Below are 15,849 nucleotides of genomic sequence, written 5' to 3'. Positions count from 1 at the left end.
AGCGCCGGTCACCTTCCAGTACGTGGTGGACCAGCTACTGAGGGGGATGGAGAGATTTGCTGTGGCATATATTGATGACATCTGTGTCTTTAGCCAGACCTGGGAGGACCATGTGTCCCAGGTTAGGCAAGTGCTAGACTGACTCCAAGGGGCTGGGCTGACTGTAAAAGCGGAGAAGTGCAAGGTGGGGATGGCTGAAGTATCTTACCTGGGCCATCGGGCGGGGAGCGGCCGCCTAAAGCCGGAACCAGCTAAGGTGGAGGTGATCAGAGACTGGCCCACTCCCCACATCAGAAAGCAGGTTTCGACTTTATTGGGTTGGCAGGATACTATTGAAGGTTTGTGCCCCACTTTAGTGCCATAGCCGGCCTCATCAATGAGCTATGCAAGAAGGGGAAGCCAGACAAGGTGGTCTGGACCGAGCAGTGCCAGGTGGCTTTCCGGGTGCTGAAGGAGGCTCTGGTCAGTGGCCCAGTTCTGGCAAACCCAGACTTTGACAAGCCCTTTATGGTGTTCACCGACGCCTCAGACACAGGACTGGGCAGGAGGATGAAAAGGGGGAGAGACACCCCATCATGTACCTGAGCAAGAAGTTGCTACCCCGGGAGCAACACTACGCGGCCATCGAGAAGGAGTGCCTGGCCATGGTGTGGGCCCTCAAGAAACTAGAGCCCTATCTCTTCGGGCGACACTTCACCGTGTACACCGACCACTCTCCCCTGACCTGGCTGCACCAGATGAAAGGAGCCAACGCCAAATTCCTGAGGTGGAGTCTGCTCCTGCAGGATTACGACATGGACGTGGTCCACGTGAAGGGAAGTGCCAACCTGATAGCGGATGTGCTGTCCCGGAGAGGGGGCCCCGAACTTTCCCAGGTCACTGGTCAGAGTGACCCTGCTCAGTTCAGTCTCGAAGGGGGGAGAGATGGGACGCAGCAGGGAGGGGGGAGTGTTGATCTGGGAATGTGGCAGGGGAGTTTCAATGGGAGACCTGTTTCAGAGGAACAGCCGTGTTAGTCTGTATTCGCAAAAAGAAAAGGAGTACTTGTGGCACCTTAGAGACTAACCAATTTATTTGAGCATGAGCTTTCGTGAGCTACAGCTCACTTCATCAGATGTTTACCGTGGAAACTGCAGCAGACTTTATATACACACAGAAATCATGAAACAATACCTCCTCCCACCCCACTGTCCTGCTGGTAATAGCTTATCTAAAGTGATCAACAGGTGGGCCATTTCCAGCACAAATCCAGGTTTTCTCACCCTCCACCCCCCCACACAAATTCACTCTCCTGCTGGTGCTAGCCCATCCAAAGTGACAACTCTTTACATAATCAAGTCGGGCTATTTCCTGCATAGATCAAGGTTTTCTCACATCCCCCCCACCCCCATACACACACAAACTCACTCTCCTGCTGGTAATAGCTCATCTAAACTGACCATTCTCCAGGTTTAAATCCAAGTTAAACCAGAACATCTGGGGGGGGGGGGTAGGAAAAAACAAGAGGAAACAGGCTACCTTGCATAATGACTTAGCCACTCCCAGTCTCTATTTAAGCCTAAATTAATAGTATCCAATTTGCAAATGAATTCCAATTCAGCAGTTTCTCGCTGGAGTCTGGATTTGAAGTTTTTTTGTTTTAAGATAGCGACCTTCATGTCTGTGATTGCGTGACCAGAGAGATTGAAGTGTTCTCCGACTGGTTTATGAATGTTATAATTCTTGACATCTGATTTGTGTCCATTTATTCTTTTACGTAGAGACTGTCCAGTTTGACCAATGTACATGGCAGAGGGGCATTGCTGGCACATGATGGCATAGATCACATTGGTGGATGTGCAGGTGAACGAGCCTCTGATAGTGTGGCTGATGTTATTAGGCCCTGTGATGGTGTCCCCTGAATAGATATGTGGGCACAATTGGCAACGGGCTTTGTTGCAAGGATAAGTTCCTGGGTTAGTGGTTCTGTTGTGTGGTATGTGGTTGTTGGTGAGTATTTGCTTCAGGTTGCGGGGCTGTCTGTAGGCAAGGACTGGCCTGTCTCCCAAGACTTGTGAGAGTGTTGGGTCATCCTTTAGGATAGGTTGTAGATCCTTAATAATGCGTTGGAGGGGTTTTAGTTGGGGGCTGAAGGTGACGGCTAGTGGCGTTCTGTTATTTTCTTTGTTAGGCCTGTCCTGTAGTAGGTAACTTCTGGGAACTCTTCTGGCTCTATCAATCTGTTTCTTTACTTCTGCAGGTGGGTATTGTAGTTGTAAGAAAGCTTGACAGAGATCTTGTAGGTGTTTGTCTCTGTCTGAGGGGTTGGAGCAAATGCGGTTGTATCGCAGAGCTTGGCTGTAGACGATGGATCGTGTGGTGTGGTCAGGGTGAAAGCTGGAGGCATGCAGGTAGGAATAGCGGTCAGTAGGTTTACGGTATAGGGTGGTGTTTATGTGGCCATTGTTTATTAGCACTGTAGTGTCCAGGAAGTGGATCTCTTGTGTGGACTGGACCAGGCTGAGGTTGGTGGTGGGATGGAAATTGTTGAAATCATGGTGGAATTCCTCAAGGGCTTCTTTTCCATGGGTCCAGATGATGAAGATGTCATCAATATAGCGCAAGTAGAGTAGGGGCTTTAGGGGACGAGAGCTGAGGAAGCGTTGTTCTAAATCAGCCATAAAAATGTTGGCATACTGTGGGGCCATGCGGGTACCCATAGCAGTGCCGCTGATCTGAAGGTATACATTGTCCCCAAATGTGAAATAGTTATGGGTAAGGACAAAGTCACAAAGTTCAGCCACCAGGTTAGCCGTGACATTATCGGGGATAGTGTTCTTGACGGCTTGTAGTCCATCTTTGTGTGGAATGTTGGTGTAGAGGGCTTCTACATGAGAGCCTGTAACCTGAGCTGGGAGGGGGTGGGGGAGGTAACACCTCTGCCCGGGAATGTGAACAGAGGCTGCAGAAGGGAGCCTGCTGGGGGGGTTTAGTTTCAGTTTGTTGCTGGGTGGAGGAACACAGGGAACCCCAGGGCTGGGGTCTAAGCTCCCTGTCCCTCAGAAGGACTTGACTGAGGGGTCCTGGTTGAACCCACAAGCTCTGTTTTAGACCGTGTTCCTATTGTCCAATAAACCTTCCGTTTTACTGGCTGGCTGAGAGTCACCATGATTCCCAGGAAGAGGGGTGCAGGGCCTGGACTCCCCCACACTCTGTGACAGGGGCCCTGTTCTCTGTACCTACAAGCTCTGTGTTAGACCATGTTCCTGTCGTCTAATAAACCTCTGTTTTACTGGCTGGCTGAGAGTCACCTCTGACTGCGGAGTTGGGTGCAGGACCCTCTGGCTTCCCCAAGACCCCACCTGGGCGGACTCGCTGTGGGAAGCGCACGGAGGGGCAGAGGAGGCTGAATGCTCCGAGGTCAGACCCAGGAAGGTGGAAGCTGTGTGAGCTGTGTGTCCTGAAGACAGGCTGCTCCCAGAGAGGAGACCTCACCAGGGTCCTGCCTGGCTTCGTAGGGAGCCGTTCCAGAGCATTGCCCGGGACCCTGTGACACAAGGGGAACAGAGGGGAAGCCCAGAACAGGAAGGGGAGGATGGATTTGCTGTGGGTACATCAGTACCATCAGACAACGCCCCAGCAGCACTGCTCTCAGGCTGGCTGTGCCTGGAGTTATGAGTCCAGGTTACTCCACTCTCCTGGGCTCCGTAAGGTGGAAGATCCCACGTATCTGGACGAGGCATTGCAGGCCTGAGGGTGCTCGAGTGCGGTGAGGTGATGAGGGGCCGATTCGCCCAGGGCGAACCTCTCTGTAACAGCAACAGGCGTTACTCACAGGGACATTACCCTCCTTGGTGCCTCTGCTCTGCTGTGAAGCGTGGGTGCTGATGTCCAGCACATGTGCCCCATCGGGTACCATGGCTGACCATGCAGATCACTGTTGTCTCCTTGTTTCCTTGTGCTCTCCCCTTGCGCCACCCGTTGTCTCCTGTCTCATACGGAGGCGGTCAGCTCTTTGGGGCAGGGCCTGGCCTGTTCTGTGTTTGAACAGCACCGGACACCCTGGGGCTCCCGGGCGCTATGGTAACAGAAATAGCAGCGAGGCTGGGTCTCTGACTGCCTCCAGAGCGAGGAAAAGCCTCCAGGCCAGAGTCCTTCTGAGCCGAAGGGAGGAGAAGAGCCAGGACGCAATCCACCACGCCAGGCAAACCGGTAAAGACGACCTGTCGGTAGCTGACAGGACTCACCCCTCCGGGCCGGCCAAGGGGAGGGAGGCAGTTTAGCGGATGCTGGCCAGTAGCTAGAACACGGGCTGCTCCCAACAGCCAAGGGGAAGCAGAGGGGCCAATTTCTCTCTCTTTAGAGCTCAGCCGTCAGTACGGTTCCAAGTGCTTCTTGAGCAGACAGCTGTGTCCCGCGGGCTGAGCTGGGCAGAGGGCAATTGGCTCCGATCCCCTTGGAGACACTTTGAGGTTCTGCTGTTGATCTCCCAAGCCCTTAGCACCGAGGCCATGGGCCTCGCAGGGCCAGCTTGGACTCTCTCCTGCCAAGGCAGATGGGACAGCGGGTTCTCCTTCGCAAGGGGAAGTCTGATTAGGGCTAGGGATGCAGCCCCCTTGCTCAGCGGGGCTCTCTGTGGCTGTCTTCAGCCCTCCCGAAGCCAACTCTCCCAAGCCCATCTAACAGGCCTGAGTCAGCCATGGGGAGGGGTTTGATGCTGGCAACTTGTAACTGGTCAGTTCCTGTGTCCCATGTGTGGGCAGCACACGGGGACCTTGGCAGGCGGGCAGCCAAACAATGGATTTCCTGGCTGCGGTGGAAGAGGAAACACCATTTAGCATGTTGCCTGGTATTATCTGATATCTGTATGGTCAGAGCACCTCGGAGCCCCTATCATGGGCCACAGCCCCGCGGCGCTAGGCGCTGTACAAACAGAACACAAGCTGCTCCCTGCCACAAGAACTGACAACCTGCCTGCCTGCCACTCCTGGGGATTGTCTCAGGTCACCTTAGGCTCCCCCAGATGCCACAGGGTGATGTCCATGTACCTACACCAGTCCCTCTGGTGGAAACGGGCCCCCCGCCATCCTCCCCAGCATGGGGATGTGGAGAGCCCTCCAGGAGCTGCTGTGCTCCAGTCCAACCCCAGGTGCTGTTGTGCCTGGAGGGGGACGTGAACGGGCACCACTTGGCTAGTTCAGAGAGAGCCCTTGCTTCAGCTGCACCAGTAGAACCAGAGTCTGCTCCAAGCTAGAGAAACCGGAGCACCGTCCACGCAGCTCTCTAGCAAGGCTATTGAGTGACAACAGCACCCAGCCAATAGAAACCAAAGCTAGAAGCATTACGTCGTCCAAGGTAACTGTCATTGGCTGCTGTGGGGTACGAGGGCTGGACAGTGTTACCCTATTGCAGGCGTAAAGCCGTCGGGATCTGCATGATGCAGCTGAATGGTGCTGAGGCGTCGCTCTTCCCCACGGCCCAAGTCCTGGTGTAAGGACCTCACCGTTGCCTGGTGTTGACGCTTGCTCCAGACATCAGACAAAGACATGCAATCTGTGCGCCTCAGCGCCGCAATCAGCTACCCCAGCTGGGCATGTAGGTCTCTGGCCTGTGCATGACCTCGCTGGGACTGTGTGTAGATCAGATACTCAATTGCACACCTAGGTAATCTGGGAGCATGCCTCCGCTGGCATGCTCCCCACACATGGATCACCACTTGGCTGCTGCCCCTCCCCATGGGGCCATGGGGAAGGATTTATGGGGTTCATCCCTGCTTTGTCCTCCCCTTCCCTCTGCTCTGACGGAGTCCTGGTACGGTGCAGGTTATGTGAAAGCGCCCTCTCCTCACCCTCTCCTGCGGTGCTTCTGGGTGTCAACCCTGGCTTTGTTATTCCATAAACGCTCCCTCACTCCCCGAGCAGTGTGTGCGAGAGCAAACAGCCCACTGATTTACAGCTGCTCCACACCTTGCCTCATTGTTGACTCTGGACTTTAAATTACTTGGCAGTATGCACAGGGACAGTGCTGCCAAACTCCGTGTGACCTCAGAGCCTCGAGAGCTCGCCCAGAGCCTAGACGTGTGCCCAAAGCCTGTGCCATGTCCCTGTGACACGGACACGTCTGCCTGCAGCAGATGCTGCTTCCGTGTCCAATGTTGCCTGGAGCAAGTCAGTCTCTGGCTGTGCCTCAGTTTCCCCACCTGAGACATGGGGTTAAGAAGACATGGACATTCACCTGCCACGCTCCATAACATGGGGTGACAACACCCTCCCTTCCCTCTTGAGAGCACTGAAAAGCTGAATTCATTCAGGTCTGTGAAAGGACGCTGCTTCTGGGTGGCCACAGGGATGGGCGCAGCGGCTGCTACTCCCAGCCCAGTGCTCACAGGCTTTTGGTTCAGACAAACTGCCCCACTTCCCCTGAGCTGGGACAGCGGGAGCTGCGCTGAGCTCTTGGCGGGTGAGTCCATCACCGTGCTCTCCGAGGGCCTGCGATCATGTCAGCTCTCTTGCGCCCCGTCACACCTTTAGCTCGTACAGGTTTTGCAGTCTCAGCCGCAGAGCGGATTCCTCCTGTCCCCTCCCAAACAGGAGGCGGGAGTGTTGCTAGCACAGTGGCAGCTGCTTTCCACCCCGGAGGCTGCACAGTGGAGCTGTGGGGGAGTGATTTCCGCAAGCCGTCGGGGGTCAGTGCACCCCTGCCACAACCCAACCAGGGAAGCGTCAGTGCAGGGGGGCGTTTCTAAGGGGGTTGCTAAGGGATCAGGTCTAGGCCCCACGCCATTCAACAGTGTCCTCAGTTACCTCCCTTCATGGAGAGAAACTCCCAGGTATTGCAGGGGAAAGGCAGGACAGGAGCCAGTGGCTGGAAGCTAGACCCGGACTCGTTCCAGTCAGGCGGAAGGCACAAACTGTTAACAGTGCAGGATCAGCCACTGGACCAAACTCCCCCGGGAAATGTGAAGTCTCCTTCTCTTGATGCTTCCAATGCAGGCTGGAGCCTTTCTGGGAGGTGCTTTAGTCAAACACAGGTGATTGGGCTCAGTACCGGAGGGCCAGGAGAAATTCTGTGGCCTGTGAGCTACAGGAGGCCAGACTGGATGATCTAAGGGTCTCTTTTTGTCTTAAGTTCTGTGACTCGATGAAACCACAGTCCTTGGGTTTCTGTGTCCAACCTGCTGCAGTTTGGGGGGACCCAGGCTGCTCCCACTGCCCCAGCTCTCAGACACTGAGCCATCTGTCCCGATGGGCCACGAGGGCACAGCTATTCGGAGCCACGCTCGGCGACGCACGGAGCATGTTCAGCCTGTGATTCTCCCGCTCACCAGGATGCAGCAGCCCCTGAGATGTGTCACCCACAGAAACACCCCTGGGGGAGCTGCAAACCCCAGCTGCTCCCAGGAAACCTGCATGAGAAGCAAGTTCTTGAATCGCCCTGGCCTCCACCTGTCTGGGGCCGGCGGTGGCCACAGGGGGCTGCCCAGGAGCTGCAGCAACTTGCTGTCAGCCTGCCCACTGTGTACAGAAGATGCTGGGTCCCTTCCGAGCTCTCACTTCCTGGTTCGCAGGCGGGCCAGAGCAGATACCTGATACCCGCGGATTGTGCAATGGAATGAAGAGGGAGCGCGACTCTCCCCTTCCCTATAAATCACCTGGGAACCAGTCCCCTCCCTCCCTGGCTGCAGCCCCACCTGTGGGAAAGCTTAAAGCCCAGCCTGGGTCGGTCTGGACAGTCGGAGCTGGCTCCCCACAGCACCATGGTGAAGTCCAGCAGCATGGTCCTCCTCGTGGGGCTCTTGGCTCTCTGGGCCGAGCTGTCGTCTGCATCTGGCCACAACGTTACAAGTGAGTAGGAACGCCACGCCCCAGCCCATGTCCCCGCCGAGGGCACCGGTCCTATGTACGCAGCGCTTTGGCTGGAGGGCCCCCGGGGGGGGAGGGGGTCTGGTGCATCAAGAGCCAGGATGGAGCCAGGACCTGGCCCCACACGCTCTAGCTTGCGGGTGCTCCAGAGCTCTCACCATGAACAATGTCCGTGGGCCCTGGTCCTCGGGGACTCTGGGCCCACAGCCTGGCCCTCTCCCTGGGACCAGCGTGACCCTGGCCTTTCCTGTTTCAGAGAAAGAGGGCGTGTGCCCAGACACAGTGGTGGAGGCGGCTAACTGCACGGAGGAATGCCAGACCGACAGCGACTGTGAGGAGAACCTCAAGTGCTGCCAGACAGGCTGCGGCTGGTCCTGTCAGATCCCCAACGGTAACGCGCCCCCTTAGCGCTCCTGCGGGTCGCCCGGCCCACTGTGTCCCCGCCACTGCCCTGCCCAGGGGGCAACTGGCTGGGAGCACTTTGACCTGGGCTCCACCTGACACTGCCAGGTGTGTTGAGTGGCCGGGTCGTGCGGAAGTAGCAGTTGACACAGGCCGGGGGGTGTGAAGGGAGCTGGGGGACGTCTCTCCAACACGCAGGGATTGCTGTGTGCAGCTCAGCTCCACCGTGCTGGGCTTCTGGTCAGCACCTGTGCTAAGTGGCGGTGCCTGCAGGCCCCAGGTGGGGGGAGGGCCCCCACCAGGCCGGGCACTGTAGTTCCTGAGCTGGGGCCCCGGGTGGGGGCTGCGCCGGGCGCTGCCCAGTTCCTGAGCTGGGGCCCCGGGTGGGGGCTGCGCCGGGTGCTGCACAGTTCCTGAGCTGGGGCCCCGGGTGGGGGCTGCGCCGGGCGCTGCACAGTTCCTGAGCTGAGGGCCCGGGTGGGGGCTGCGCCGGGCGCTGCACAGTTCCTGAGCTGGGGCCCCGGGTGGGGGCTGCGCCGGGCGCTGCCCAGTTCCTGAGCTGGGGCCCCAGGTGGGGGCTGCGCCGGGCGCTGCCCAGTTCCTGAGCTGGGGCCCCAGGTGGGGGCTGCGCCGGGCGCTGCCCAGTTCCTGAGCTGGGGCCCCGGGTGGGGGCTGCGCCGGGCGCTGCCCAGTTCCTGAGCTGGGGCCCCGGGTGGGGGCTGCGCCGGGCGCTGCACAGTTCCTGAGCTGGGGCCCCGGGTGGGGGCTGCGCCGGGCGCTGCACAGTTCCTGAGCTGGGGCCCCGGGTGGGGGCTGCGCCGGGCGCTGCACAGTTCCTGAGCTGAGGGCCCGGGTGGGGGCTGCGCCGGGCGCTGCACAGTTCCTGAGCTGGGGCCCCGGGTGGGGGCTGCGCCGGGCGCTGCCCAGTTCCTGAGCTGGGGCCCCGGGTGGGGGCTGCGCTGGGCGCTGCACAGTTCCTGAGCTGAGGGCCTGGGTGGGGGCTGCGCCGGGCGCTGCACAGTTCCTGAGCTGAGGGCCTGGGTGGGGGCTGCGCTGGGCGCTGCCCAGTTCCTGAGCTGGGGCTCCGGGTTGGAGCTGCACCAGGTAGCAAATGTAACACCTGGCAATTACAGGCCTGTAAGCCTAACTTCAGTACCAGGCAAATTGGTTGAAACTATAGTAAAGAACAGAATTATCAGACACACAAATGAACAAGATTTCGTGAGGAAGAGTCAACACGGATTTTGTAAGAGGAAACCATGCCTCACCAATCTGTTACAATTATTTGAGGGGGTCAACAAACAAGTGGAAAAGGATGATCCAGTGGATATAATGTATTTGGACTTTCAGAAAGCCTTTGACAAATGTCCCTCACCAAAGGCTCTTAAGCAAAGTAAGCTGTCATGGGATAAGTAACTCGTTAAAGATAGGTTTCAGAGTAGCAGCCGTGTTAGTCTGTATTCGCAAAAAGAAAAGGAGGACTTGTGGCACCTTAGAGACTAACCAATTTATTTGAGCATGAGCTTTCGTGAGCTACAGCTCACTTAAACAAAGGGTAGGAATCAATGGTCAGTTTTCACAGTGGAGAGAGATAAATAGTGGGGTCCCCCGGGGATCTGTACTTGGACCGGTGCTGTTCATCATGTTCATAAATGATCTGGAAAAAGGGGTAAACAGTGAGGTGGCAAAATTTGTAGATGATACAAAATTACTGAGGAGCGTGAAGTCGAAAGCAGACTGCGAAGAGTTACCAAGGGATCTTACAAAAAGTGGCAGATGAAATTTAATGTTGATAAATCCAAAGTAAGGCGCATTGGAAAACATCATCCCAACTCTACATAAAAACGATGGGGTCTAAATTAGCTGTTACCACCCGATGTGCAGCGGCAGTCAAAAAAGCGAACAGTGTTAGGAACCATTAGGAAAGGGATAGATAATAAGAAAGTAAATATCATGATGCCACTATATAAGTCCGTGGTACGCCCACACCTTGAATACTGCGTGCAGTTCTGGTTGCCTCCATCTTACCAAAGAGATATTAAAACTGGAAAAGGTTCAGAAAACAGCAAAAAAATGATTGGGGGTATAGAACAGCTTCAATTCAGCTTCCGCTTGACTGGAACAGCTTCGATTTATGAGAGATTAAAAAGACTGGCACTGTCCAGCTTGGAGAAGAGACGACTGTGGGGGGATGTGACAGAGATCTATAAAATCATGGCTGGAGTGGAGGAAGTGAAGTGTTATTTACCTTTACATATAACACAAGAACCAAGATCACCCAATGAAATGAATAGGCAGCAGGTTTAAAACAAACAAAAGGAAGTATGTCTTCACCCAACGCACAGTCAGAGGAACTCGTTGCCAGGGGATGTTATGGAGGCCAACAGCATAACTGGGTTCAACAAAGAATTAGATACGTTCCTGGACGTTAGGTCCATCAATATTAGTCAAGATGGTTGTGACGGGGCTGCCCGTGGGAGCCTGCTGAGGTCACTCAATCAGGGTGAACTGCAAACAGAATGGGGCAGACAAACCCCAAACGCTGGTGGATATTCCAGTTCTTAGATTTACCAAACCAGCACAAAACAGCTTCTATAGCCCCTCCCTGGGTACTCAGACGTCCAAACAACGCAGTTCTCTTAAAGTGCCCAGCCTCTGGCTCCATCCAGACACACCTGTCAAACATAGGATGATAAATTCTGAAAATCTTATTTCATCATAGAAAAGAAAAGGTTCTCCTGACCCCAAAGGACCAAGCCCCAGACGCAGGTCAAATAATAACTCAGATCTTACCCCAAATACACGCTTATAGTCAATTCTTATTAACTAAACTAAAATTTATTAAAAAAGAAAAGAGAGAGCGTGCTGGTTAAAAGATCAATATACAGACAGACTTGAGTTCAATTCTTGAGGTTCAGATACAGAGCAGAGCTGAGCTTGTCGTGGACAAAATTCCTTTTAGAAATAGCCCATAGGTTATAGTCCAATGTCCCTGTTCAGGGTGACTCCAGTCAGTGACTGGGGATCTCAATCCTTAGGGCTCAGGGTTTCCCCTTCTTGAAACCCAAAGCAGATCTGAGATGAAGAGGGATCATGTCCCAAGGTTTTTATACATTTCCTGCAGCCTTTTGGCCTGAGAAAACAATCGGCTTAACTTTCCTTCTTCCAAACATCCTGGCAATTAGCACAGGGTAATTTATCCATTCAACAGTTCAGATACCGGCTATCACAACCTTCCCAGTGACATATAGACAACAGTACTATTTCACTCCAGTGTCTTCCTAAATATTAATAGTCCTTTACTGATCTTTGAATCAAAGCTATAGCCATCGACAAGACTTGTTTGCTGACATCACAAGACCTGAGCAAACATCTCCCCTTCTACCTCTAACAATGCAGACTTGCATTTCAAAGCTCTCTCCATTTCCATCTCTTCCTAACCAGTCTTTAAAGTTTGGCCATAGGTCAGGTCAGTCTGTGAGTTAATTAACTCTTTCTGGCCCTGTCACCTTTCAGTGAGATATATTACACTCATAACGTCACAATGGTCAAGGACGCAACCCCATGCTCTGGATGTTGGCTAGATTGTCGGGCTCAACGGGTAGTGATCAATGGCTCCATGTCTAGTTGGCAGCCGGTGTCAAGTGGAGTGCCCCAGGGGTCGGTCCTGGGGCCGGTTTTGTTCAATATCTTCATAAATGATCTGGAGGATGGTGTGGATTGCACTCTCAGCAAATTTGCGGATGATACTAAACTGGGAGGAGTGGTAGATATGCTGGAGGGCAGGGATAGGATACAGAGGGACCTAGACAAATTGGAGGATTGGGCCAAAAGAAATCTGATGAGGTTCAATAAGGATAAGTGCAGGGTCCTGCACTTAGGACGGAAGAACCCAATGCACCGCTACAGACTAGGGACCGAATGGCTAGGCAGCAGTTCTGTGGAAAAGGACCCAGGGGTGACAGTGGACGAGAAGCTGGATATGAGTCAGCAGTGTGCCCTTGTTGCCAAGAAGGCCAATGGCATTTTGGGATGTGTAAGGAGGGGCATAGCGAGCAGATCGAGGGACGTGATCGTCCCCCTCTATTCGACATTGGTGAGGCCTCATCTGGAGTACTGTGTCCAGTTTTGGGCCCCACACTACAAGAAGGATGTGGATAAATTGGAGAGAGTCCAGCGAAGGGCAACAAAAATGATTAGGGGACTGGAACACATGACTTATGAGGAGAGGCTGAGGGAACTGGGATTGTTTAGTCTGCAGAAGAGAAGAATGAGGGGGGATTTGATAGGTGCTTTCAACTACCTGAGGGGTGGTTCCAGAGAGGATGGTTCTAGACTATTCTCAGTGGTAGAAGAGGACAGGACAAGGAGTAATGGTCTCAAGTTGCAGTGGGGGAGGTTTAGGTTGGATATTAGGAAAAACTTTTTCACTAGGAGGGTGGTGAAACACTGGAATGCGTTACCCAGGGAGGTGGTGGAATCTCCTTCCTTAGAAGTTTTTAAGGTCAGGCTTGACAAAGCCCTGGCTGGGATGATTTAATTGGGGATTGGTCCTGCTTTGAGCAGGGGGTTGGACTAGATGACCTCCTGAGGTCCCTTCCAACCCTGATATTCTATGATTCTATTCTATGATTCTATGTCCCTAAACCCCTGACTCCCAGAACCTGGGAGTAGATGACAGGGGGTGGATCACTCGATAATTGCCCTGTTCTGTTCACTGCCTCTGAAGTATCTGGCACTGGCCATTGTCAGAAGCCAGGATAATGGGCTAGATGGACATTGGTCTGACCCACTGTGGCCGTTCTGATGTTCTTATTAGGTGGGGCCCTGGGTGGGGCTCAGACTCAGGCAGACAGGCATGTCTGAAGGCAGTTTGTATTCTCCTGTGCAGAGATGCATGGCCCCATGCTCCCGATCCCCCTCCTGGCCCCCGGGGATTTGCAGTTATTCTGAGCAGAAGTTGCCCAGACTTCGCTCAGTTTTGAGCCCGGTTTGGCTGGGAAGCAGACTGCAGCCTGAGCTCTGGCTAGCTCTTCTGTCACCTACAAGCCTGTGCAGCAGGGGGACAGGAGGGGCCCAGTGAGGTGCGTGGAGTTACAGTGCTGTTAAACTAGTCTGAGACCCCCAGTCAGGCCCTACAGATCCCAACATGCAATGTGCCAGGCTGACTGTTCAGATCCAGTGGGCACAGGGCAGCTGCACTTTGCCCCACTTGCTCTGGAAGCTGTGGCAGGCAGGCAGCCCCACGCCCCACACCCCGCGGGGAGGCAGGAAGCCCTTGTGCTCTGCCTGTCAGTCACCATAGCAGGCGAAAGAGACTCAAGAGCTGCTTATATCTGCTCCTCCAACCCCCAGCCCCTTCAGAGTACCCCAGCAAACCGTGCAGCCTCCTCCCAGCCAAAGGGAGGCCGGGGGGGACGTGTTTGGGCTCCGGAAAACCAGGAGTCCCTTCTCCCCCAGCCCATGTGCATTGCTCGCTGCACCTCTGTGAGACTCGGTCCCATCTCCAGGCTGGGGACACACAATGCTGGTGGGCCGAAAATAAACTACGGCCCAAGAACAGCTACTGAGGCAGCTGCTGGAGCGGGTGAGAGAAGAGAGGTGGCAAGGCCAGGAGAGCAATGCCTGAAGGCGAGGAATTGCCATGAGCAGAGAGGGATCAGGATTGTCCCTTCTGACATTAAAGTCTATGAGTCTGTAAGAAAGGGAACACTCAAGCTACTTGCAGTGCTAGATCAACCTTCTGCCTGGGGATAATCCCCAGAGAGGCGGGGAGTCCTGCCGAGGGGCCAGCAGGGACATGGAGTGGGCTCTCAGCAGGCGGGGACAGGAGTCCCTTTCCTGGGCCGGGGGGGGAGACCCAGCACATATAGCCCCCGCCAGCCACAGACTCTGCATCTGAACGTCCTTTTCCTCAGGTCACGGCTCCGGGCAGAGTCCCTCTGGGCCACGTCCACTGGCTTCCCAGATGCCTTCGAGGAGCAGTGGGTGCTGTCCGGGGGTCTCTGCTCGGTCTCCCCCTCTGGTTCCCTGATTTTGACCCTGTGACCCTCACTCCTGTCCCTGTTTTTCCATTGGTTGTGCCCCGAATGCAGTTGAGACCCGGGTCCAGTAGCTCCGCCCCTTAGGCTGGGGGAGGGGCCGTTAGAGGTGGGCGGGTGCAAGAGCCTCAACAGGTGCCATGATGCACCCTGGGGCCCGGCTGGGGCATGTGACCGCCAGACACAGGTGTCCCACTCACCCCGCCGGAGAACTCTCCGTCTGTGCAACAGCCCTGCCCGGCCAGACCCCCAGCCGCCTCGCAGGCTCCCGCGGTGCCGGGTCCTGCCCAGCCTTGACTGCCTCTTCCAGCCCCTCCAGCCTTGTCCTGGCCCAGCTCTGACCAGACCCGCTCCACCCACCGCCTGACCCCCAAGCCCTCGCACTCACTCCAAGCAGCCTTTGACCTTCGGCCTGCATCCGGACGCCAGCGTCAGTCCTGATTTGGCTTATCTGCAGACTGACCGACTCTGACCCATAGCCTGCCCCTGGACCCCAGTTTCAGTACTGCCCTCAGCCCCATTCCAACTCCACACCTGGCTCCAACCACCAGGCCTGACCGCCTGGAACCCAGAGCTGACAGGCTTTAACAGGTTCCCATACCGGACCCTGTCACGGCGTCCCCGGGCGATGCTCTGGAACGGCTCCCCACGAAGCCAGGCAGGACTCTGGGGGAGTCTCCTTTCTGGGAGCAGCCTGTCTGCAGGACACACAGCTCACACAGCTTCCACCTTCCTGGGTCTGACCTCGGAGCATTCAGCATCCTCTGCCCCTCCGTGCGCTTCCCACAGCGAGTTCGTCCAGGCGGGGTCCTGGGGAAGCCAGAGGGTCCTGCCCCCCAACTCCACAGTCAGACGGGACTCTCAGCCAGCCAGTAAAACAGAGGTTTATTAGACGACAGGAACATGGTCTAACACAGAGCTTGTAGGTGCAGAGAACAGGACCCCTCAGCTGGGTCCATTCTGGGGGGCAGTGAGCCAGACAACCACGTCTGCACTTCACTCCATGTCCCAGCCAGCCCCAAAACTGACTCCCCCTCCAGCCCCTCCTCCTCTGGGCTTTGTCCCTTTCCGGGCCAGGAGGGCACCTGATTCCTTTGTTCTCCAACCCTTTATCTCTCACCTTGAAGGGGGGAAGGGCCCAGGCCATCAGTTGCCAGGAAACAGGATGTCGGCCATTCTCTGTGTCCAGACCCCTGCACACACCTGCCCTCTAGGGCTCTGCAACGATCATACACCCTTACCCCACCCCCTAGATACTTAAGAACTGCATAGGGGAAACTGAGGCACCTCCACAATATTCAGAGGAAACATTAAGAACAGTTCTACTTCGTCACACCTTCTAACCAACAGAAGTGGGACTGGTCTGCAGAAAAGGACCTGGGGATTACAGTGGACGAGAAGCTGGATATGAGTCAGCAGTGTGCCCTTGTTGCCAAGAAGGCCAACAACATATTGGGCTGTATTACTAGGAGCATTGCCAGCAGATCGAGGGAAGTGATTATTCCCCTCTATTCGGCACTGGTGAGGCCACACCTGGAGTACTGCATCCAGTTTTGGTCCCCCCA

General features: G+C 55.4%; 1 protein-coding gene across 2 annotated transcripts in view; it reads left to right on the top strand.

Moving 5' to 3' along the window:
- LOC140897322 (WAP four-disulfide core domain protein 2) overlaps nt 1-15,849 on the top strand; it is a 33,475-nt gene that overhangs the window by 11,513 nt on the left and 6,113 nt on the right. The window contains exons 1-2 of one of the 2 annotated variants that reach the window (XM_073309801.2): nt 7,565-7,823; nt 8,098-8,232. In XM_073309801.2, the coding sequence (XP_073165902.1) occupies nt 7,736-7,823; nt 8,098-8,232 (223 nt within the window). In that variant the 5' untranslated portion in view covers nt 7,565-7,735. Of the gene's footprint in view, nt 1-7,564; nt 7,824-8,097; nt 8,233-15,849 lie in introns of those variants that run through there. The other variant, XM_073309800.2, reaches the window with a different exon arrangement.

Source organism: Lepidochelys kempii, chromosome 13 (genome assembly GCF_965140285.1).
Source record: "Lepidochelys kempii isolate rLepKem1 chromosome 13, rLepKem1.hap1, whole genome shotgun sequence".
NCBI lineage: Eukaryota > Metazoa > Chordata > Testudines > Cheloniidae > Lepidochelys > Lepidochelys kempii.
The sequence above is the reverse complement of the archived record's forward strand: the minus strand, read 5'-3'. Positions and strand labels throughout refer to the sequence as shown.